Raw genomic sequence first — 23,907 nt, forward strand, 5'->3', positions numbered from 1 at the left:
GCATAAAGACTAGAAGCAGGGGGAAAATACCATAAATCATTAATACATAAACTATGTTTGAAGAATTCAATGCAGTTCACTTTTTGCACCTATGTCTCTGCGCCCAGACATCACAAATAAGCACACCCTGTTTTCTGTCACCTAGGTTACACACACACTTACACACACACACACACACACACACACACACACCTACACTTACACACACAAGCCACATTTGATATGCTCATTTTCTCAGTGCCCTCCTTGACTCTCAGCAAAGGCAGTATAGAGGAGAACACACCCAGGAATTGAGGAATATGAGCAAATGTGTATTTCCTCATTCAGAATCATATGGATACTCTATTGTCTTGTTAATGAATTCATGCAAGTCTCTGGTAAGTAACTTCTGCAAGAATGTGGTTGATCAGGCTTCTCCCCCGACTGGTTTGACACATCAGGAGTGGAGGAAAAATCTGGTGAGTTGCAGTCGTTCTGCTGTGTCACTGTTTCTCCTTCAAAGAAGAGAATAATAAGATCACCTTTTTATCCACTTGTGTTCTGGATTTACTGGAAAGCTGTCAGCGGCAGCACTTTGTCACACCTGCCGAGGCTGTTGGATCCTGCCGTGCGTTTGATTACTGGCGTTCTGTTTGTTTGATCTGTGAATGCCGACACCCGGAAAAAAATGGCAGTGAATCTGAGTAAGAACGGCCCTCAACTCTTGGCAGCTTATAAAGAAGTGGTGGACGGCAAGTCGGGTACAAACTGGTGAGCCTTCTCTTACTAAGAGAAAATAATTCTAGTCTATTATTTTGTTTCTAATTTCACTTCCTCATTCACTGAAATCTGTAATCACCGCAGCCCTACATCATGGCACTCTGCTTATCCTCTGGTTCTGATACACTGTTGTGTGTTTTCAGGGCGCTGTTCACTTATGAAGGGAACAGTAATGATATTCGTCTCGCAGATAAGGGAGGTAAGATTAAAACAATTAAACTAATTTTTAACATTTAACTTTTAGTTATGGTAATTTTACTTTTATACTAATCACTCTCATACTGATTGTGTCACTAGTATTATTGGTCAGAGAGAAGACAAACATCTAAAGCATGTATAACCAGACATAACAAGCCTCTGTTATGTTACTGATGTTTTTACAACATGATAAAGGTTGACATGAACATGAAAAAGAGACATAAATCTGTTTACATTGTGGGGCCTAACTTGTGATTACTGTTCTGGTGCTGCTGGATCTTTTGATGCGGTAGAACACAGCATCCTAACTGAAACGCCCCATCCACACTACTACGTTTTTGTTTAAAAATGGAGGTTTAAAACAAATACGATCTCCATCCACACCAGTGTTTTAGCTGCTTATCAGAGTTGATCTCCGTCTACATGAAAAATGACTGAAAACGCACATCTGTTGGCCGTTCAGGTACACTGGGCATGCGCGTGCTGGTGTAAACATGAAGCAGATGGTCTATTTCGTAGTTACAGAAGATTTGGCGAAAGAATAAAGAAATGCAGATGAAGAATCAGACCAGATTTATTTTGCATGCACCAACAACGAGCTGGGACTGTTACTGACTGTAACACGGGACTGTGGTGGCGGAAAACAGACAGGGAGTCGTTGCAAAGTAAACAGCGACATGCATAGTAGCCTACAAGTGTAGGCAGATAGGCCTAAGTGTTATTTACACATACAGAATAATTTAATAAAAATACCAACTAAAAAACTCTGTCAGCAGCATTGTGTTTCTGCTTTGCATGACTCAGAGAGCCGAGCGTGAGTGTCTGCGTCATCGTTTCTGAAGTCCTCCTTGTTATTGCGCGTCTTCACTAAAACGTCCTCCTGAGTTTCGAAACGCAAAACGGGGTCGGCAGCGTTTACAAACTTCTCTGTTTTACGTCTTCGTTTTCACTTTTTTAGTCTGGATGGGAGGTACAAACGTAGCAATAGTTTTTCTGTGTCGCTGGGTCATTACATATCTGAAACTGCTGCTCCGCCCTGTGGTGTGCCTCAGGGTTTTATTTTGGGCATTGTTTTATTTTCTTTTTACAGGCTCAGCCTTGGGTAATGTCATTAGCAAATTTAAGAACATTTCTTATCACTGTTATGCTGATGATATCCAGCTTTATGTGTGTGTGCATGTAGATGGTGGATTAGAAGAGATGGTGGAGGAGCTGAACAGTGGGAAGGTGATGTACGCTTTCTGTCGTGTCGAGGACCCCAACTCTGGTCTGCCCAAATATGTCCTCATAAACTGGGTGAGACACACAACAAATGCACTCGTACAACCAAACAGGCAAAGACAAAAATACAAATATTGATATACTTGCATCAGTTTCTGGAGTTTATGTGTTTCCACGTGTGCATGTCTGTGCATGATGTGTGTTTTTATACATGCACGCACACAATAGACAGGCGAAGGTGTGAAGGACTCGAGAAAAGGAATGTGTGCCAACCATGTGAGCTCAATGGCCAACTTCCTGAAGGTGAGCCTGACTCTGATATTCTGCTACTGTTAAAATAAAAAAGCTGCTGTAGATGAAAGGTGGATTAAATGTTTCCAACAGAGTAATTCACATTAAGCACTAATCATAGACATTAAAAGTGAATATATTAGAAGAATAACAAATATTAGTGGCTGCAGTTCTGAGACTGACCTGTGGATTTGGCTCTGTGATTGGACATTACCTGTCTAATGTCATTTAAATGTAGGGTTTTGCCTCCAGAAGTACCGTGTAATGGCTCTCAAATTCAAAATTCTTATTTTGTTTAAAACTAATGTGAAGCAGCTTAAATGTTCATATGTAACTTGTGTAACCCGTCCTCACCACACAAATGTCCATAGAGATTGATTGTTACGACCCATATTTACAGGCCACAACCTTTCGTGGCCATGCTAACTATGATGGCAGCAAATGATGTCAGGTGACGAAGTATAAAGAGCAAGAAAGTCCATCTAAGCTGATAGATGGGGTGGAAGGAGCGGTCAAACAAATTCAGGACTTTTACCCAGGAGAACGGGTACCATGTGAAACCAAGTTGACTTATTTAAAGATTTAAGTTAAATAACATTACTTCACGTTGTTATTTTAATCCAAACCACAATATTTTCCAAACCAAGTAGTGTTGTAGCCTCAACCTAACTAAACTGCGACGGTTTCACAATGTTAACCACGTGTTTAACATCACGCGACTTAATGGTACACTTTGGACAATGATCATACATGTCGTTTTGAGAGTCACTGAAAATTTACTTCTTTTTTTTTTGTTTAGGTATGAGGACACGTTGGTTCTTACCATGTTTTAAACTGTTTCCTTTTTTCGAAAACTGGTATTTGCTATCCATAATCAAACTTTTTACCAGTTAAATTTCCCGTCACCTCAAGTTGAATTTTGTTTAACTATTAAAAAAAATCAACAGAAATTAAATATTGTTTCTTTAGGACCAAATGTCTAAACTAAGTGGACAGCGATGCTAGAAACTCGGTAAGGCTGTACTCACGCAGCGCTGCTTTGAGCTAAATGCTAAACATCAGCATGCTAGCTTGCTCACAATGACAATGCTAACATGAAGATGTTTAGCATACTGACTATCATGTATTAGCATGCTAACATTGGCTAATGAGCAATTAACACAAAATACAGCTGAGGATGATGGGAATTCCATTAGTTCTGCAGGTATTTGGTCATAAACTAAATAGTTATGGAATAAAGAAATGTTTTTATAAGTTAAAATCTCCTCTCCACATGTGTTTTAATCTTATCTTTGTTTCCCATTAACAATTTAAATACCTCTCTCCCAAAATATCCATTTGTAGCTTTATCCTCTAATGTCACTTTGTGTGGGCCAGAACTGACTTATGTGTGACCACAGGGAGCCCATGTGACTATAAACGCCCGCGGAGATGACGACGTGGAACCGGACGTCATCCTGGACAAAGTGGCCAAAGCGTCTGGAGGCAACTTTAATTTCCACAAACAAACACAAGAATACAGAGACGCACCCAGAGGACCTGTGGTGAGCAGACACACTAAGTACTCAATTAACCACATCTACAGGAAACATGGTGGTCTTGTTGAAACACTGAAATAGTCAATAGTATGTCAGGGTATCGGGCCCAGATGCAGGCACTAGCAAGACAGAGGTATATTTCGTAAAGGTTTTATTAAATAAAATCCACAAAACACTGGGGAAACACAAGAGGGTAAAGACCTCTGCAGAAGCACAGGTAGACACCACTTATATACACACAGGTGAGACACAATCAGGGGAACAAGACAGGTGCAAACAATCAAGACAAACATAAGCACAGGAAGTAAACACGTGAGGAAAAACACTTTCAAAGTAAAACAGGAACAAGAAAGAATAAATAAATGACACAAAGAACAGACAGAAGGTGAAACACACTAATTCACAGCAAAATCCAAAATAATAAAGAACACCAAAAATGTGACACAGTAGGCTAACTCAAAGCAGGTGTTTATTTTATTAACATTTAACTGAAACCAACATCTTCTGGTAACATTAACTAAAGTGTTTTTGTTGTCTAAACCTAACCCCACACAGGACTCTGGTGTCCTGAGCTTTGTATTTTCACGATTTCGCCGCCAGCTACGTTTCTTTCAAAATATAATTTTGCACAAATAATTAGCGGTCCATTAATCTAATATAGAGGAGACAGGGTTGCCAAATGTCACGTGTAACAGAAGACCTATAGACCAGAAACTAAAATATGTGTTTCTCTGATATAACAGGGTTCTGTGTATCAGAAGACAAATGCTGTGCAGGAAATTCAACAAATCAAAAAGGACGACTTCTGGGTCCAAGCTGAGGTTTCTCTTCATACTTCATCATTCATATAACCACTGACAATGCAACAAGAGTATCTGTAGTTTCAATTCAAGAATAACGCAGCTTCTTCTTCAGAGGGATGAAGAAGTCCGTCGACAGGAGGAGAGCAAACGAGCGGAGAAGGAGAGACAGGTGTTGGAGAGGGAGAGGCGGGAGATGGAGGAGAAGCAGGCCAAGGAGAGGGAGAGGAAAGCGAAGGAGAGAGCTCAGCAGATTGAGCGGGACAAGTAAGTCAAACAAACAACAACAACGACACACACAGAATCAAGGAACAGGAGCCATTTATCAGTGCTTATTGTGTTTGGCAGGATTTATCAGAAGCAGAGAGAAGAAGAGGAAAGACATAAGGAGGAGCAGCGACAGGTGAGCTGATTTGACAGAAAATGAAACAACATCTTTAGCACAAGATGAGAATATATTTTAACACTATTTTGAAGAAATATTAAATTCAGAAGTATGTAAGTGGGGGGTCTGAGGGTCCTCCCCATAAAAGTTTAAGTAGGAAATTAAATTTCCACATTTATGGCAGCAATGTCTCGATTTATATAAAGGGAAAAACAAAATTAAGGTGGCAGGTGACAATTTAAAATATAAAAATATAACAGAATATAATGCAGTAATCAGCAGCTTGTTTTTTCTTTTTGTTGGACAATGCACATTTGTTTCTTATATAGATTTAAAATGCATTGTATCTTTTCTTAGTGTGCAAATAAACGGTTCCCAAAACATTTTCATTTGTTATTTAACATTATTCAGAACATTTTTTAACAAATGCTTTACAAAATGACGGAGACAAAATCAGCCACTTCAAAAAGTTCCCAGCGCCCCCGGTGGAAATAACGCCTATGTAAGAAGTCAGTATCTGAGATCTGAGGCCTGCACTTTGAAGGGAGTTTAACCAACCAAGTCAGGGTTGACAGACTCTGACTCGGATGAAATCTAAAAATAAACTTGTAAAATATTCTATCAAATGGTGTGTGTTAATAGTTTATTAACACTGAGTACAAAAGTGGTGTGCAGCCACTGGCCATTCACGTATACAGAGTAACCTTTGATAACCTGCTCGGATCAGTGTAGAGATGCAGCGTAAATTGCCATGACAACAAACCTTAGTTAAACTTATCCACCTTTCCTAGTCCGGATTAATTGGGAAGTTACACCTGACGCCACCTGGATAAGCCAGTTCCCTCGCTTCGTAGTAAAGGCCTCATGATTGGGAACATCACTAAAAAGGAATCTGATGGGTCAAGAAACACTTTATATTCTCTTTTATTCAATTCTATTCAAATTCAATTAACTTTATTGGCATGAATGTGTAACAACAATATTGCCAAAGCATCATACATACTACATAAGAACAATCAAACCTATACATTTCATTAAACAAGTAATTAAAGCGTAAAGTAATTAAAGTGTATGTGTGATTTTGTAAAAAAAAAAAAAAAAATTAAAATAAAATTAATAAATAAAACTGTAAGCGTGTGTGTGTGTGTGTGTGCTAAAAAAAAACAAAACATTAAAATAAATAAATTTTCTTTTTATTATTTATTATTTATGGTGTGTATGTTGTTAATACGCCAGGAAGTGAATTTTAAATCTGTTTCTTGGTGGGAAACGTGGCTCGGGGATGTTTTGTGTGAAGAGGGAGTTGCAGTCGCCAAGACGGGTTGAAATAAAAGCGTGATTAATCATCCTCATCTCAGCGTGAGACACAATCAGGCCTCAGGGTCGGGTTGTGTTCGTTCACAACTAGCTTGATTGATGTTGTTGTTTGAGATCCAAGTTGGGTCAGTATTTTCCTGTTTAATATCTACAGATAACATCATGTGTCTGTTTTAGAACCAGCAGGAAATCCAAAGCAAGAGGACTGGCATCAACTTCGCTGCATCTGTGCAGAAAGCTAATGTGAGTGCGATTGATGAACTGATCTATTATCATAATGAGTTATCTTTATTATAATAACATATTGAGTTATAATGTTTGAGGCGCTGCTGGTCACAGCTCTCCTGAATGATTTATGTTCTGATCACCACTTTTATGTTATGTCAACTTTGTTTCTCAGAAATCATGTTTGATGAATTGCTCTAAATATCAGAATACCCATAAGCCTCAGGCCCCATCCACACTACTGCGTTTTAAAATGGAGACCTTATACTACGTTTTCACCTCCCGTCCAGATTAAAACAGCGAAAATGTAGACCTAAAATGGAGAAGTTTGAAAACACTGCCGGCCCCCGTTTTTTGTTTTAAAACTCCGGGTAGCGTTTTAGTGAAGATGGGCAAGAACCATAGACTGTATATTAGAAATGGACGTAGTCATCGTGACGTGACCTGTTGGTTTGTGGACTGCCGTTCTGAAGCCTCGAGTTTGGACGATAAGGCTCTGCCATGTTGAGTGACCATGTTTGGACGAGGCGGTGGCGCTAACGGCCGTGTGTGGTCCAAGCTAGCTTGCTTAGCTAGGTGCATCTGTAATTCACGTTAACTGTCCTTTTAACAGGGCTGATAATTTTGTCTAGCGAACAACAGGCTTAAAACTAAATGTACTCACCAGAGAAAGTGAACAGCCGACTCCTAATAAGCTTATTTACGTATTTACTTTGCGACGACTCCCAGTCTGTTTTCCGCCACCAAACATGTGGAGTGTGAAAGACGTGAGCATTTACTGGACAGGAAGAGTCTGATAGAAGAGGCTATTGAGTTGCATTATGGGATAATGTAGGATCCCGCATGTTTTGAGCTTGACCCATATCAGACACTAAATGTACTTGTAGGCCGACATGGCTTTGCTGCTTCAATGTGAAATCTGTGTCTAGTATGTTCCTCTACTTAGACCTACTAAGTGAAATACTAAATTTATTATTGATTGATTGATTGATAAACATTCCATTAAGCTCTCGTTGTCATTCACAGGAGGCCAAATCGCTGATTTCTCAGAGATCATTTAATCCCAGAGATGTTTTCAAGCAGAAGGAGCAGAGCTTTGAGGCCAACGACAGACCGTCTCCTGCTGCATCCAGACCTGGTAAATAAATAACCTCGTAAATAACATTCGCCGAAACATGAAGTGATTGATTATATTCACGTTTTCTGTCTCTCAGGGAAGCTGCAGAGTCAGTTTCTTTCTCAGAGTTCCTTTGAGAGAGAAATCCCGGTGCAGCCGGCCTCCACGCCCCCGCTGTCTCCTGCCACACCTGTACTGTATGACTCACCTGCAGCAGCTGTCTTTTCGACACCACCAAAGACAACAGGCTCAGCTCTTCAAGCAGCAGGTCAGACACACCACACATTCTCCCTTTCTACCGCCTAATAAACAATATAATCAATCAATTTGTGTTCGGGTGATTAAGTGTAGATGTCCTCTTGACATCCAAATACAGTATAGATTAAGGGTTGGAGATCAATTCGAATCGCTGCTCCGACATTAATAACAATATTTGGAAGGAACGAAAAAGGATTGTGCAACACCCTGACAGTGTACAGCGTGCATTCACTGGAGTAATTCCTTTTCAATGAAGGCAAGAGTCGGGTGCATTTTGGATTTAATGATTTTCTTTGGAAGGTGAAAGTGGAGTAATAAACCTAAACACCATCATGCAGAAAATAACACTAGTGATGTGTTACCAAACTCCAGCTCTAGCAATCGAGCCAGCTAACCAACAAACACTGAAGTATTTTATAAAGCTTGAACCAACTGTTTGAAAAAGAACTACTATAAAATTTCAATTAAAAGTAGAGTCCCTTTACTGGCCTGTTTTGGCTCTGTTAAACACTGTGATACTTGCATCGGATAGCTGTCCTCGGTCCGTCCCTGAACATTTTATCTGCCCCTATCAAATAAACCATAAATAAATATATATATATAAATGATAATGGTTCAAATTTGGGTCACATTCCAACACAAAAGTTATCCTGTTTTCATGAATTTAGGGGAAGGATTCAATAATTCTTAATTCTCAATAAGTCTTTTCTACTGGTTTCCTCAGTGGTAGAGGGACAGAGGTAGGACCTACCGGCTTTCAGTCATAAAGTACTTGTCCTTGTCAGTGAACTTCATAATAGTCTTTTATGAGTCATTTTTGGGACTCGTGTTGTTTTATATTTTTCTTTATATTAATCATATTTATGCGGCTTGTATTATAGTATTTTGAGTAAGAAACACTGCAAAAATGTAATAGAAAATATGGAAATTGGAATTACTGGTCATGTGTCCTACACAGTGCCTATTAATAAATATAGTAAAGTCATATCAGTGTGAGGTTGTTTGTTTTCGGTTTTCATTACCAAATCCCTCGACCTACCAGCGCCTGACTGTGGTTGCTGTACACGGGGAATTTCTTGTTTTAAAATATATATAAATGTTTTAACTTTGCATGCTACACATTCTCCACAAGTCAGTCATTCTGTTCATTTTACAGAATCGTTGAGCACCAAAGTATAATTCACTCAGATTTACCGGCATGGTAAAGGAATTAAAGGCCTGTCTCCAATATAGGCTGGGTGAGTTCACTTATTTTAAGCAAACAAGAACCCGGGCTGTTAACTGAAGTTTTACGGTAGTTTGGACAACGTGTTGTTCGGCCATGTTGGAAATTAGAAGTGTTGCTCTGAGCATGCCACGCTGGAAGAGAGGGGGGAGATAAAACAGCACATTTTTTTCTCCTGTTCAAAGTGTTGACCTCATGAAAACAACAGAAATAGTAAAAATAAAACTACAGCAGAAGGCACATACTCAGTGGCACAATGTTATCTGTGCTTTACTGGAGTATTCCAATTTCATGATATTTCTACTTCTACTCCACTATATTTCAGAGGGAAATACTGGATTTTTCTTTTATACTAACAATTACATCCAACTGTTTTGATAACGTGCAACAATAACTGATGGTTTCAGCTTCTCAAATGTGACAATTTCCTGCTACAAAACGAGAAATGTGTGGGTGTTACTTTGAGCTGTTTAATTGTGACTGTAATACAGAATACACAGCTGAACATGCTTCCACATTACTGCAGTTAACTTTGTAAAGCTGTTCTCTGTTATCGAGAATCCCAAAGATTCTCATCACACTAGTTAATATTTATATGTCAGGTAGATCAAAATGTTGACTAAGTAGCCAGACGTGTCTCTTTCTGTCATTGATCCACACAGCCGCTCCTTACGCAGAAGAGGAGGAGTGGTCAGATGAGTTTGATGAGGAGGCGGATGAAGCCCACCCAGGTATGATGCCCTCTGTTAGCCAATAGTATCAATGAACTCAGTGTTTTTGAGCATTTATATAATCAAAACAAGTAGAAAGAACACTTTCTCTTATAACACCTCTAACTCCCAACCTCCAACATGCACTTCCTGTGCTCTTCTTCTTCTATCCCCTTACAATGATCTTGTATTAATTGCACTTTTTGTTAACTTTCCATAGGTGTTTACCCCATTGATGCGATATGTGATATTAGCTCTTACTAGTATTTATTGCTTTGCTGATGCTTGTATGTTGTTCCTCAAATGTAATTAGTTTTGGATAAAAGCTTAGTATAGTAAAATGAATAATTAAGTAACTGGACTGTTGGTCGGACGATGCAAAACATTTAAAGATGTCACTTTGGGCTCTGGGTAAATGTTATGTTGTAAACAAAACAGTCAATGGACTGATCAAGAAAATAATAAACATTGAATTCATAATGAAAATAATCATTAGTTGCAGTCTGATGTAAAATAGTTAGAAATTAGCTCCACGACAACCAGTAAAATCCTGCTTAATTAAACAAATTAATGCATTAATAATATAATCTAACAGTATTTGTATAAATATACCATTACTACACACTCACTGGGGCCATTTCTCTGCACTGAGTACTTTCACTTTAAAGGCGGAACGAGTAGGATTGTGGTTTATAGACACAACAGTCAAAGTTGGCCCCTCCACCCTCCTTGGCTCCAACATTAGACCAAAAACATACGACCAACAGTAAATGTTAGCTAACGTCAGCTATTCACTAACTCACTACAGACCTCAAGGGTTATTTTCTCAGAAAGTAAAGTTATTTGCGTTGGTTGAAAGTAGGACTTATTAGTATTTACATACACTGGTTGCTACTAGTTTTGGAAATTTTATATTTGTTATAATGGAAAAGCTAATAGCAAGCTAACTAAGCTAACCGCCGGCACCTACCCGTCCAACAGAAAACCCTCTTGACAGTTCGTCGCCCTTCTTCCCCATCCTCTCCGTCAGTGCTCACCAGTGGGTGAAAGCCAACCTCCAAACCAATCTCAGCTTTACGCGCTTAGCGTTTCGCCTAGCAACGTTTGCATTCTTTTTTGCGCTGTGTCCGCCATTTTCCTAGCTTCCTCACACCCTGCACGCTTTTAGACAGAGGACACCGACAGAGGGCAGCCATGAGTGATAATCGAGAGGGATTCATTGTGTATTTGTCTACACATTGATCCGACTCCTTCTGCCTTTAAGTCCATTTTCCTAATCTTATGTAACATTTTGAATTCAGGACTTTTATTTAGACTATTTTTAAAATGTGGTTTTGGTGCTTTTTGGTGAAGGGTACTTCCTCCACCACTGTCCTGGAAGACAGATTTATTTTACCTCTAATCACTGTAGTTAACGCCTTGTCATGCATTAATCTATGGATGTGAATGATGCGTCCTATCCACAGAGGAAACTTCAGGTCAGTACAATCTGTACCACTCACCACAACCAGTTGGCAGTGAGGAGGAAGTGTATGAAGATGTTTACCAGCACAGCCCAACAGTGAGTCCAGTTATCCAGTACGCTTATTTACTGTCTTGCTGAGAGTTGGATGTTTACATTGATACCACTGTCATGTCTGTACGTTTAAACTCCAAATGAATGATCATGTTGCTCTGTATCTCCAGTATGTGCGAATAAGCAACTGTTTCCATCAGGTTTAAAGCCTTGTCGAAGACTTCCTGTAAAAAACACAACATGTTGTTTTTACATTTCTGTTTGTGTACGGATTAAACAAACAAGATACAACATGTTAGTTAGTATATAATTTAGAGGTGATGGTAGGTGATGTATTGTTTTAAACTTTGGACAGAGCCAGGCTAGCTGTTTCCCTCTGTTTCCAGTCTTTATGCTAAGCTAAGCTAACCACATCCTGTCTTCAACTCTCTACTGAACACACGAGACATTAGATTGACATCCGAACGTCTCACTCTCAGAAAGAAAGAGATTAAGCGTACTTTTTTTATTTTTTAAATTGCTGAACTATTTCTTGAAACTTAGATAGAAAGCAGGATGGAATTTAAATGAGCAGGACAACATTATCTGATGTTTAAAATATTGTTTTAAACATCAGGCTGACGATGTGAATGCGGGTGGTCCGGACGTCTCTGCCAGAGCTCTGTACGACTACCAGGCTGGTATGTACACACACACACACACACACACACACACACACACACACACACACACACACACACACACACTGTTATGGGATTAATAAATGATTTTGAATCTACATATATGTTGATGTTGCTCTTCTCTCCATCACCTCTCCTCCACAGCGGACGATAACGAGATCACCTTTGACCCTGACGACATTATAACGGGGATAGAGATGGTGGATGAGGGTTGGTGGAGAGGTTACGGACCTGACGGAAGCTACGGCTTGTTTCCTGCCAATTACGTTGAGCTTCTCTAGCTTTCATCGCTTTGTTCATGTTCATTTTTACAAAACCAAAACCCCCACCTGAGATGACCGACAGGAAATGGATTAAGATAACTCAATATTTCGCCTACATCGACTTGTTTTGTCATGTTTTTTGGTAATAATAAATGTCTGTCAAATGTCAAAATATCTCACTGTTAAGCTTGATGGATTAATAAAATTATCATTCCTCAAGTCTAGTCGTGTAAGTGTGTGTAGACTAATGGGAGAAATGAAACTAACAGTACCATACATTCCTATACATTCATTATTGCTTGATACAAATGTACAATAATTAGTAATTACATTATCTATTTTATTAGTAATAAAATAATACACAGTGTTTTATTTATCTTTTCAAGTAATTTCTGTAAAACTAGTCAGCCTTAGATTTCACTCATACTTACATACTTTTTATTAGTCTGCATTACAATTTCAGTGAATACTTGAGTACTATTACAGTGTGGTATTAGTACTTTTACTTAAGTAAAGGATGTGAATATTTTCACCACTGCTGAAGCAACACGATAGTAGAAAACTTTAGCCCTCCAGAATTTATTTTAAAAATGTAAATAATATAAAGAAGACTGAATCAGGATTTATTAAACAGCCTGAAATCAAATTATCTGTGAAAAAATAAATAAAAATTTAGAAGAGGCGATGGAGTCGGCTCATTATGATTGGGCCAAATTTGACGTCATAGCCCTGCGACTAGCGAAACAGCCAAGAAGGAGAAATGGCTGCAAGGTTACTGCTCCGCTCGGCTTCCAGAGCCGCAACCACCTGCCGGGCTGCCCCGGTGCCGGCTCTGACCCGCGGCATGGCGGCTGGAGGTGAGGACGGAACCAGCACAGACTCGTAAATCCATAAAGACCGATTAAATGTGATTAAAATATGGGGTTATCCACAGCAAGGACAGATAACTCCTCCACAGGCCAAACCTCGTTTAAAAATCTGGCAAATTAATTAGAAATCGTGTGTCGTCAAAACTGTAAAGCTCGTAAAACATAAACCTTTTCCACAATAGAACATGGTCAAACTTTCTTTAATTCGGCACACATTAAAATCTTTCATCTCTTTCCATTGTCAAAACAATCGCTGACTTTATGTGTTCTTTGTATGTGTAATTATATAAATATTGTGACAGGTAAGCTAGATTTAATAATAGAGAAAGTTTCTATCAAGAATAGGTTTACTCATCTTGAAACTCCCAGCTGTGAAGAAGTGCTGGTACGGCAGGACGATATGGCTAAATTTGTATTACTAAAAACATTTGGTGTTGCTTTATTCCTAACTTCATAGTACTTCCCCACTTTCCCAAAACACTGTGAATTTATTACGTCATTTGGTTAGTAGTTTTAGGTAAAATAAAGACAATGTTAAATTGGTCTATTTAGTTTATAGTTGGAAGAAAGTTATCTTTTAAGTCATTGCACAGCCGGCCAGCTGAACTTGAATGGATAATGTGGAAATTATCTACAGGCAAGCTTTCAATTCAACAAACATGAAAGATGATAAGTTTCCAATAATCAGTGACTGGTGAACTAATATTTACTTGGTTTTAAAGAAATTCAGGCTTTCTATATAATTAGTAACAAGTTATCAACTGTTTTCCTGGAAATGATTCAGAAATTACCTAAAAAATAAAGCGTTTATGATGCCAACATATATACGACATGGCACAAGTAGGAAAAATTACATAAACAAGCTAATATTCACTGCATTGAGCTGTATTCCATTTCGGGCTGGGCAATAAATCAATAATGATAATTATCGCAGTATAATTTTCCTAAATAACAATATAACAAAGGTTCAATATATCGTGAATAAATTAGCACTTATTTTTTTCTATTAAGATATTTATTGTGTTGAGAAAAAGGGGCTGAAAAAAGATTTTACTTAATTTTACTCAAGAATATAATTTAAAAAAAAATTTTATCAATTGTTTTGAATGTTCTTCCTCAGATATTTTAAGTTATCTACTATTTGACAAGCGTTGGTCATGTTCTGACCATAAAGAACAGTTTAAAACCACAACTAACCATCTGATTTCCTCAAAAAGCAAAAATCTTCCTTTTAACTTGATAGAAATAATCATTTGACATTTATCGTGATAATTATCAATATCGAATGGTATGAAATTTTTTATCGTGGTAAATGTTTTGGCCATATCGCCCAGCCCTTATTCCACTGTTATACATTACATGAAAATACTTTTGTTTGTTTTTTTAAATGACATCATGTTTTCATTATACGATTCCACTGAAGGTCGGTAGATGACAATATTTAAGTATTGCCCAGCCCTGTTTATTAGGTAAAATAATTCTGTCATACCTCCTTTAACAAGGTAGCAAGTTCTGTATTTGCTTTGTGGTGACATGTTGAGTTTATTTATCGTTATTTGGTCTCTCATCAGGGATTCCCACTGACGAGGAGCAAGCCACAGGACTGGAGAAGAAAATCATGAAGGCCATGAAGGACGGAAACGTATGACATCTCTGTTACTATTAAAGATTACATTATAATTTTAACTCTGTGAATAATCCCTGCAAAGGAATTCCCAGCGATCAGTTTAGAACAATTTACAGATCAAAGACGGAAAAACAAAATGCTTTTGTAGACATAATAAATATTGTGTTGACAAACTTTGAGAAAAGTTATTATGAATTTTTCTGAAGTTTAAGGAATAAATGTCACTACAAAGCAATCACCAATTATCAATCAAGTAAATGAAAATGACAGATTTACGGCCTTTAACACTTAGAGTTTAGAGATTCCCAACGACCGTAACGTTGGCTGCCCAGCCGCAAAGACCCAGATCCAAGCTAACAAAGCAATCAGCTCACTTCCTAAGCCGAATTAAATGAAGTGTTTTTTACTTATTTATAGATCATTCTAATTTTGACAACTTTTATGACAAACTTTTACTTTTAATATAGTCAGAAGTAACTTTTATTGATTCTTCAGTGACCCTCACCCTTCCCTCTCCCTCAGGATCCATACAGCATGATGAAGCCGAAGGAGTACGCTGGCTCCAAGGCTGATCCCCATCTTGTTCCCTCCATCACAAACAAGAGGATTGTGGGATGTGTCTGTAAGTTATCTGTTAAATGGCATTAAGCACCTTTTTTTAAACACCTGGTTAGATCAGAGACCTCAGTGGAGAGACAATCTTTGTAGAATTGAATCCATTTAGCACCTTAGTTGGCATAATGCAGACTGCTTAGAAATAATCTTGACCTGTTTGTATAAATACTTTCTGTTTGAGGGGTGAACTGACCCTTTAAATCACAGGAAAATAACATGCAGCAGAGGAAAACAGTTTTAAATGCTATAATAACCATGAGACACAGATAAAGTAATCCTGCTCTTGGCTTATTAAAGTAACTAGAATTGATATTTTTATAACAACAATGTACTAAACGATGATGATGATTCGAAAGGTGTCTCTGGTAGTGATGAACCTACAGGTCGATTTTTCAGAGCTTTATAATGAGATCCAGCTCATTGTTTATCTATCCGGCCGCAACTTTGCTGTTCTGGTTCACTGTCAGCGCTCTCAAAGCGTCGTATTCAGCGAAGAAGCTGCTCTTCAGCAAACAGCAGACAGACACAGTTAGAGAGCAGCTGGTGAACGTAGTGGAGCATTTAGCAGCTAAAAAGCCAGAGATTTCCCCTCTGGAAACCAAACACAGAGCTAAAAGACTGAGAACTGATGACAGGCGACAGATGAACGATGTTGTGTTTCAACAACTAGTTCTAACCTGCTCCTTATTTCTCTGCAGGTGAAGAAGACAACACCGCCGTGGTTTGGTTCTGGCTTCATGATGGCGAAGCTCAGCGCTGCCCGTCCTGCGGTTCCCACTACAAACTGGTGCCCCATGAGCTCCCTCACTAACTTATATACATACCTCTGTTATTATTTACCTCTATTACTCAGCTGTGTGTCTGCACAGTGTCGGCTTCTCTTTGAAATATTCCTCTTACCTTCAGAACGAGGTGACGAACGATCAGACGGCGACGTTTTCAATCTTCGATCTCCGGGAAAGTTAATATTATCTTTAGAACTTTTTGTCTACTTCCTGGTCTTAAGTTGCGAGTCCTTGTCTGATTGGTCTTTTGACTTGTTCTGTCACAGTACTTGATCTACCTGCTAACCTCATCAGTCTTTGCTTTACATGTTACCATTCACAGAGGGATCAGATGTGGTTTGGGACACAACTGTTTTAAACATTTCCAGTACGCTGCAGTTTACATTGACACATGTACTGTACAACGTTACACTCGGCCCGCTTACTCCTTTTATTTGAAACAATAAAATTTCTGAACTCTATACTATTTATGGATGTATTACACTCTTTGGACATTTCCCTCCCTGCACTGTCAAATTGTTGGTTGGTAAACTGGCATAAATGTTAAAATTTTAGGAGCTTTGTTCTCACCTGCAACATACTACAAAGCAACAAGAACAGCACTTTGTGTAACAGCAGTCAGTCCTCATTAACCTGAACCACCTCAGGCTGTCGGAGCGCTGTAAGTTCCCCCGTAAGTAGGTCTACTTAACAACATACACAGTAACAAATAGACTATATGCCTACCTGTTCCTGACAGTACTCTTTTCCCTGGACCTCTGTTTGTTTTAAAGTAATAACGTAAATGTGAATGTTCCTCGCAGTTGTTCAGGAACTGTGTGGTTTGTCTGTCCTCATTTTGTTATTATTATAATCCCTGCAGTGTGGGTAAGTAATATATGATATGAACAGAACTCATAACTCAGTCTTCCCCCAAAGCTTTAGCTTTGTTGCTCAGTATCAGAAGAAAAAATAGTTTATTGATCCCCTAAGGGAAATTGTTGTGTTACAGTTGCTCACTTTGCTAATGAAGCCATTAAAAAAACAGAAGAAATAATAAGTTGTCAAGTAGAAAACAGAAAAATATAAAAATCTAAATAGCAGAAGTAAGGTGTAAATAGTTGTACTGATAATATTGAGAGATGGAATAGGTTTTAAACCCTTAAAATTTCAGTATTGGGTCAGAATATTACACATTAGTCGAGTATTGAACTTTAAAGGTCCAGTTCATGACTAAAGTCTCTAAGGGAGGAGTTAAAGATATGATATATGCTGTACACACAATAGGTGGTAGTTAATTAAAAATACCTGTGGTATCAATTATTTTTAAGCTCTCCTTATTTCCTAACTTTAAATCTTGTTCCCTTGTACCTACACGTATGTATCTGTTCTGTACACTGTTGACAAGAATTACGCACCAAAACTTCTACTGTAGCTACAGTTCGATATGGATTTTGGATTTAATGAAAATTATCTCCAAAACACAGATGTGTAAGTGGAGAAGTTAAAATACCATTTCAGGAGTAAATACATCAGTAAATGGGCAAATGTTGGCAAAATCAAAGTTGTATTTTATTTGAACAATATTTTAAGTAAATGTTCTGTAAAAGTAAGAGATCACTCGGGGCACAGATACAATGTGGTACACTGACACAACAAAAACATCCTTAAAACCAAAAGAAATATCCAAAATGAGATGAACCTGAATGAACTCCGGCTTACCTGACCAGAATTTCTCTGTATGAGAACAGTTCCAAAATAAATGTTAAACATTTTCCTCTGCATTTTTACAGAAAGAACATTAAGTTTCAATATTCTGTTTATATCCTTTAAGGAACGATTTCGCTGTGTAGAATGCATCAATTCAAACAAAACTTTAATCACTTTATTAGTAAGCAAATAATTAAAAGGGAATGACCACACTGTATCCCAAAGGACGCTCTCTATTATGCTATTCCAATATGATATTATGTACAGAATAGTAACAACATATTTATGGAATAAACCTCTTTATTATTTATTCGTTGCTCTGTAGAAAAGCATAAACCCTCCACAGCAGTGTAAAATGAACTGATAGTGTGATTAAGTCGCCATGGGACTGACTCCTGAAGGAACAGAATCAAAAACAATGTGAAGATTGCATACTCCTTAACTAATATGCGAATATACCTGTACATTATTTATTGGGACGGCATTTTTTCCTCTCTTCTTTATTGAATCTTGAATTCATCTCTTGCAAAAGATCTTTAGCTGAAACAAAAGTACATAAAACGACAGAATAACAGAACAGGACACCACTATAAACAAAGGGGTATCGTGCAACAAACAACAAAAGCATTAAAGAAAATCGTTTAAATCTTTACATATTTTAACTGTTTTGATTGCTTTACTATTTTTTTTAAACCAAATAAAGTTTCAATATGATCTTAAATGTGGTAGTTGTGGTTTCTTCTTTGACCGTTTGCACTTGTGAATGTAATATTTTTCATATAAAATAAAGGTGTTTAAATAAAAAAATATAACGTCGCTTTGTCATAAATTAAAAGTTGAACCTGTCAACGAGTTTTAGACGCGCTGTAAGAAAACACGTCTAAACCCAGCGACACGGCGATAAGTCCCAGACGTCATCAGCGTGCGAGCAGATAGTGACAGGAAAGAAGGAGAAATGGCTGCAAGGTTACTGCTCCGCTCTGCGGTTAGAGCCGCGACAACCTGCCGGGCTGCCCCGGTCCCGGCTCTGACCCGCGGCATGGCTGCCGGAGGTGAGGACGGAACCAGCACGGAGCTATAAACTCTGAAAAACTGGGGAAATATGAGTTTATAAGGGCGGTTTGTCCGCATCGAGCTCAGGCGGAAGTCCTCCGCACGCTTAGCTGGTTAGCATTAGCAACGTTAGCAGACCGGCTACATTGGCTGCGAGAGGTCAAACAAGAGATTCAATAATTTAATGATTAAATCTGCTGTAGCTATAAATAAACTTTACCCAAGTGTGTTTATGTTTACGCTGAATAGTGTTCAGTGCAGGGAACTTTGGAAACGTTAGTGTTGCCAGTTGTATTGACCTAAACACAGATTGTTAGCTAGTTAGCTTAGCTTAACACAAGTGTCTCCCAATTGATTAACGTCGTGCAGCCATAAAATAATCTGTGCTCTGTGAAGTTTCGTGTAGTTGGACTTAAATGACTTTAAAGATGTTAACTCATAGTGAATAAATAATATAACTAGTTATGACCAGCTAGCGAAATTCCCGCACCTTTATTTTTTAAAATTATTTTATTGTTTATTGTTTAACTATTATGTTAGCTGTTACAGTTCTGGGGTTATAGGTATATAGTTTTTTTTTTATAAATAACAGTATATTGCCTATTTTTATTACCACATTCATTCATACACTTTTAATTATCTCTTATGTTCTGTGTGTGTTGCATGCTACAAACTTTTTTTTTTTTTTTAGTTATTGAACCTTGTGTTGCATAATGACAAAATAAACAACTTTGTACCTTGAAGAGATGATATTTATAATTCCACATTAAGATTAATAAAGCACTCTTATGTCTGTGGTAATACAGCATATTAGAGCTGAAACGGTTGGTCATTTAAGTTGATTGGCAGCAATAATGATTCATGTTTACGCCCATTATCAAGCATTAATAATAAAAATTATCTGGTTGCAGTTTCTCCAGCATGAGGATTTGCTGCTTTTCCCTGTTTTTGTATCACAGTAAACTGAATATCTTTTGCAATAAAACATTTAAAGACGACATGTTTTCTACACTAACCTGTGAGTCTAAATACTTGATAGGTTAATCAAAATGAAAGTAACTTTCATTTGCAGTTGTAGTCAAAGGAAGGTGACTCAAGGTGACCCCTCACTTGTTACCGTCAGTCTTTCATCAGACGTGTTATTTTGTTGGCAGGGATTCCCACGGATGAGGAGCAAGCCACAGGACTGGAGAAGAAAATCATGAACGCCATGAAAGTTGGAACGGTAAGGTCATTAATCTATAATAAGCATGTGTCTGCCCTTTGTTTCTATCCGTCATCAAATGAACATGGTTTAAATTTTCTGCTTTAGTTCTTAAACAACCCCAAAATGGTCAGTGGAAAATATTTATAAAGTGAGGAATTATTTGGATTTATTATCAAATTTGACAGAACACATGAGCAGGCCTCAACCACACAGCCAACGATGTGTTTGCTGATAAACATCAGCATATACTCGATATATGACTGCAACTCTAACAATTATTTTCATTGTTGATTCATCTGTTTATTATTTTCTCGATTAGTCGTTTGGTCTATAAAATGTCAGAAAATGGTGGAAAATGTTGATCAGTGTTTCCCAAAGCTCAACATGACGTCCTCAAATGTCTTGTTTTGTCCACAACCCAAAGATATTCAGTTTACTGTCACAGAGGAGCAAATAAACCCAGAAATATTTATATTTAAGAAGCTAGAATCAGAGAATTTAGACTTTAATTATTAATCATTGCAGCTCTAATCGATACATCCACATCACTGTTACTGTGACCTGGGCCCAGATAATCTGCCTGTAGTGTCGATGTATTGATCAGAATCTCTTGCAGCCCTATTATCCAGCTAACAGACTTTACAGAAGCTGCTCCACTTATAAGTAATTAGTCTTTTGGGAAATTAAACATATCCAGAGCCAGTTAATCATTACTCTGGCGGCTGTTATCTGTGCCCAGCAGGCGTGTTGTGGGACTTAATGGGAAATTAAAATTGATCAATTAGAGTAATTCATCTGGGTGAGAGAACCGGGCTGTACCTGACTGGACTGGGTAAAAGAAACCACGCCTTGATACTGAATCTAATTTACAAGGTACGCTTAAATAAAATGATATATGAAATATAATACTGTTACATGCAGGTCGAGTCAGATTTAGATAATACTTCATCCTCGTATTATCGACACCCAGAAGATCACTAACCCAACCTCACCCTTCCCTCTCCTTCAGGATCCATACAGCATGATGAAGCCAAAAGAGTACGCTGGCTCCAAGGCTGATCCCCACCTTGTTCCCTCCATCACAAACAAGAGGATTGTGGGATGTGTCTGTAAGTTACCTTTTTAAAGTCTTCAACATTATCTGGCTGGTTTAAAAAGACTTTACTGTACCCCTCATTGAATCCATCAATGAGCTTAAAACTTAGATTTGGTCTGTGTTGATAAGTCATTCCCTGGTGGAAATCTCTTTAAACCAGAATTGTGAGACAAAAAGAGAGGAGTTTTATGACTCAAGACGTTATATGATACACGTCTTTACAGGATTTTGGCAGGCATTTATTTGTAGAGGGAAAGAAATTTTATTGTTTGAAAATGAATCGGTGAAAAATGTTCACACGGGTAAAGAATCCAACCTAACTGTGTTACCTAAAACGCATGAAGTGTGAAAGTTGGTGAGAACATGAAGCTTAAAGGGGGTAAAGGCCGGTAGTGATAATTATCGCAATATAATTTTCTTCAAAAACAATATAATAAATGTTCAAAATATCGTCTATAAATATTTGCTTCAATTCATTTGAATCACAAACAAATTAGCACCAAATTTTTCTATTAAAATATTTTATTGAAAAAAAAAAAAGAGTCCTGAAAAAAGATTAACTAATAATATTTGTGGAAAAAGATAAGTTTTAAATGTTCTAACTCAGACTCGTGAAGTGATCCACTGTTCAAGTGTCAACCATAAAGAAAAGTTTAACCATCTGGTTTCTTCGATTTTTACTCAGAAGCAAAAATTTGCCTTTAAACTTGAAAGAAATGATGATTTGACATTTATCGTGATAATTATCAATATCCGATGATATGAAATGTTTTTATCGTGATAACATTTTTGGCCATATCGCCCAGCACTAGTGTGAACTAGCAGTACAGTCACTTCCTGAAACTTTTTAATGCAGGACCGTCTCTCACACAGTGCATTAGCACCATGAAAGTATCCAAGAATGTTGCTCCTTGTCAATCTAGTTCCTTTTTATCAATTAAGTTTTTTTACATGATTCTAAAATATTTATCCAGGTGTGTTGTATTCAGTAACATCGGAGCTTCTTTGTGTTTGTGTCTCTCACCTGGTCTTATTTCCTCGTCTGCAGGTGAAGAAGACAACACCGCCGTGGTTTGGTTCTGGCTTCATGATGGCGAAGCTCAGCGCTGCCCGTCCTGCGGTTCCCACTACAAACTGGTGCCCCATGAGCTCCCTCACTAACTTATATACATACCTCTGTTATTATTTACCTCTATTACTCAGCTGTGTGTCTGCACAGTGTCGGCTTCTCTTTGAAATATTCCTCTTACCTTCAGAACGAGGTGACGAACGATCAGACGGCGACGTTTTCAATCTTCGATCTCCAGGAAAGTTAATATTTATCTTTAGAACTTTTTGTCTACTTCCTGGTCTTAAGTTGCGAGTCCTTGTCTGATTGGTCTTTTGACTTGTTCTGTCACAGTACTTGATCTACCTGCTAACCTCATCAGTCTTTGCTTTACATGTTACCATTCACAGAGGGATCAGATGTGGTTTGGGACACAACTGTTTTAAACATTTCCAGTACGCTGCAGTTTACATTGACACATGTACTGTACAACGTTACACTCGGCCCGCTTACTCCTTTTATTTGAAACAATAAAGTCCTCATCTCAAGTGTCTGCTGTGGATGTGCTTTACTTGCAGGCTCTTTTCTTCAGTTGCCAAGAAGGTTGAATTCAGTCATTTAAGTCTTAGAGTTAGGCTACACACAAAAGAGTTAACTGAGGAGTAAAAAAGGTTTCTGCAAAGGCAGATTCATTCATGAACAGACTCTACTCCGACAGTGAAGTGTAAGAGTTACGTCAACTCTCAAGTGACATGACTAATCCAGTGTATGCTCTGAACAGCCAGCCAGAAACAAGGATTTAACCCTCATCTGCCTCGCTGTTCATTCTTTAAACACATCCCTACATTGAAAATTGTTTTCTTTTATCCTTCATTCACCAGCAGTAAATTGGTGTAATTAACAACCATCTAATAGGTATGTTAAATGTATAAAAAGGTATTAAATCAGAATATTAGCTGAGATGGAAACAAAGAAAACTCTCTGCACACATGAGACATTCATAAAGAGAATGTATGACCACGTTAAGAAGTTTAGACAATGCATGAAATGTGATTGTAAGTTAAAGCTTTGCTTCAGTCTTGTTTGCAGCCCTGATAAATGCAAAAAGAAAAAGTGATGTGTCCTATCAAATGTAAACTGGGCTACAACTACTCTCAATTTTGATTATTCTTGTTGGTCATCGTGATCAATAATATCTTGTGTCCTGCATTCATCTGGGATGAGCTTTTAATAAACATCAGAAACCTTTGCAGCTGGTATGAATTTAACAATTTTATGTCAGTTTGTGAGGAAAAGTCAAGGATTTATGCTTTTTCTTTATAGTTCTACTCTTAGTAGTTTTAAAATAAATCATAAATAGGTGATACAAGTGTTCTGTTGGAACATGAGTAAAGGAGGGATAGTAAATGGACAGA

General features: G+C 37.9%; 3 protein-coding genes across 4 annotated transcripts; all 3 read left to right on the forward strand.

Moving 5' to 3' along the window:
* Positions 1 to 269: 269 nt before the first annotated feature.
* On the forward strand, positions 270 to 12,722 carry LOC123981687 (drebrin-like protein A). Of its 2 annotated transcripts, XM_046066740.1 has the most exons (16): positions 270 to 458; positions 558 to 750; positions 903 to 958; positions 2,141 to 2,253; positions 2,407 to 2,481; positions 3,870 to 4,013; positions 4,751 to 4,828; positions 4,923 to 5,074; positions 5,156 to 5,210; positions 6,687 to 6,752; positions 7,761 to 7,872; positions 7,949 to 8,119; positions 9,997 to 10,065; positions 11,511 to 11,605; positions 12,177 to 12,240; positions 12,385 to 12,722. In XM_046066740.1, the coding sequence occupies exons 2-16, from the start codon at positions 668 to 670 to the stop codon at positions 12,519 to 12,521; spliced, it is 1,470 nt and encodes a 489-aa protein (XP_045922696.1). In that variant the 5' UTR covers positions 270 to 458; positions 558 to 667; the 3' UTR covers positions 12,522 to 12,722. The 2 variants fall into 2 exon arrangements, with proteins under 2 accessions (XP_045922696.1, XP_045922697.1); XM_046066741.1 differs by lacking the exon at positions 270 to 458 and having other exon boundaries at positions 466 to 750.
* Positions 12,723 to 13,218: 496 nt separating this feature from the next.
* Positions 13,219 to 16,558, forward strand: LOC123981750 (cytochrome c oxidase subunit 5B, mitochondrial-like). Its single transcript, XM_046066886.1, has 4 exons — positions 13,219 to 13,360; positions 14,944 to 15,014; positions 15,522 to 15,621; positions 16,313 to 16,558. The coding sequence occupies exons 1-4, from the start codon at positions 13,264 to 13,266 to the stop codon at positions 16,423 to 16,425; spliced, it is 381 nt and encodes a 126-aa protein (XP_045922842.1). The 5' UTR covers positions 13,219 to 13,263; the 3' UTR covers positions 16,426 to 16,558.
* A 2,423-nt stretch (positions 16,559 to 18,981) lies between these two features.
* Positions 18,982 to 22,744, forward strand: LOC123982307 (cytochrome c oxidase subunit 5B, mitochondrial-like). Its single transcript, XM_046067756.1, has 4 exons — positions 18,982 to 19,140; positions 20,296 to 20,366; positions 21,358 to 21,457; positions 22,493 to 22,744. The coding sequence occupies exons 1-4, from the start codon at positions 19,044 to 19,046 to the stop codon at positions 22,603 to 22,605; spliced, it is 381 nt and encodes a 126-aa protein (XP_045923712.1). The 5' UTR covers positions 18,982 to 19,043; the 3' UTR covers positions 22,606 to 22,744.
* Positions 22,745 to 23,907: the final 1,163 nt, after the last annotated feature.

Source organism: Micropterus dolomieu, linkage group LG13, assembly GCF_021292245.1.
Source record: "Micropterus dolomieu isolate WLL.071019.BEF.003 ecotype Adirondacks linkage group LG13, ASM2129224v1, whole genome shotgun sequence".
Lineage (NCBI taxonomy): Eukaryota > Metazoa > Chordata > Actinopteri > Centrarchiformes > Centrarchidae > Micropterus > Micropterus dolomieu.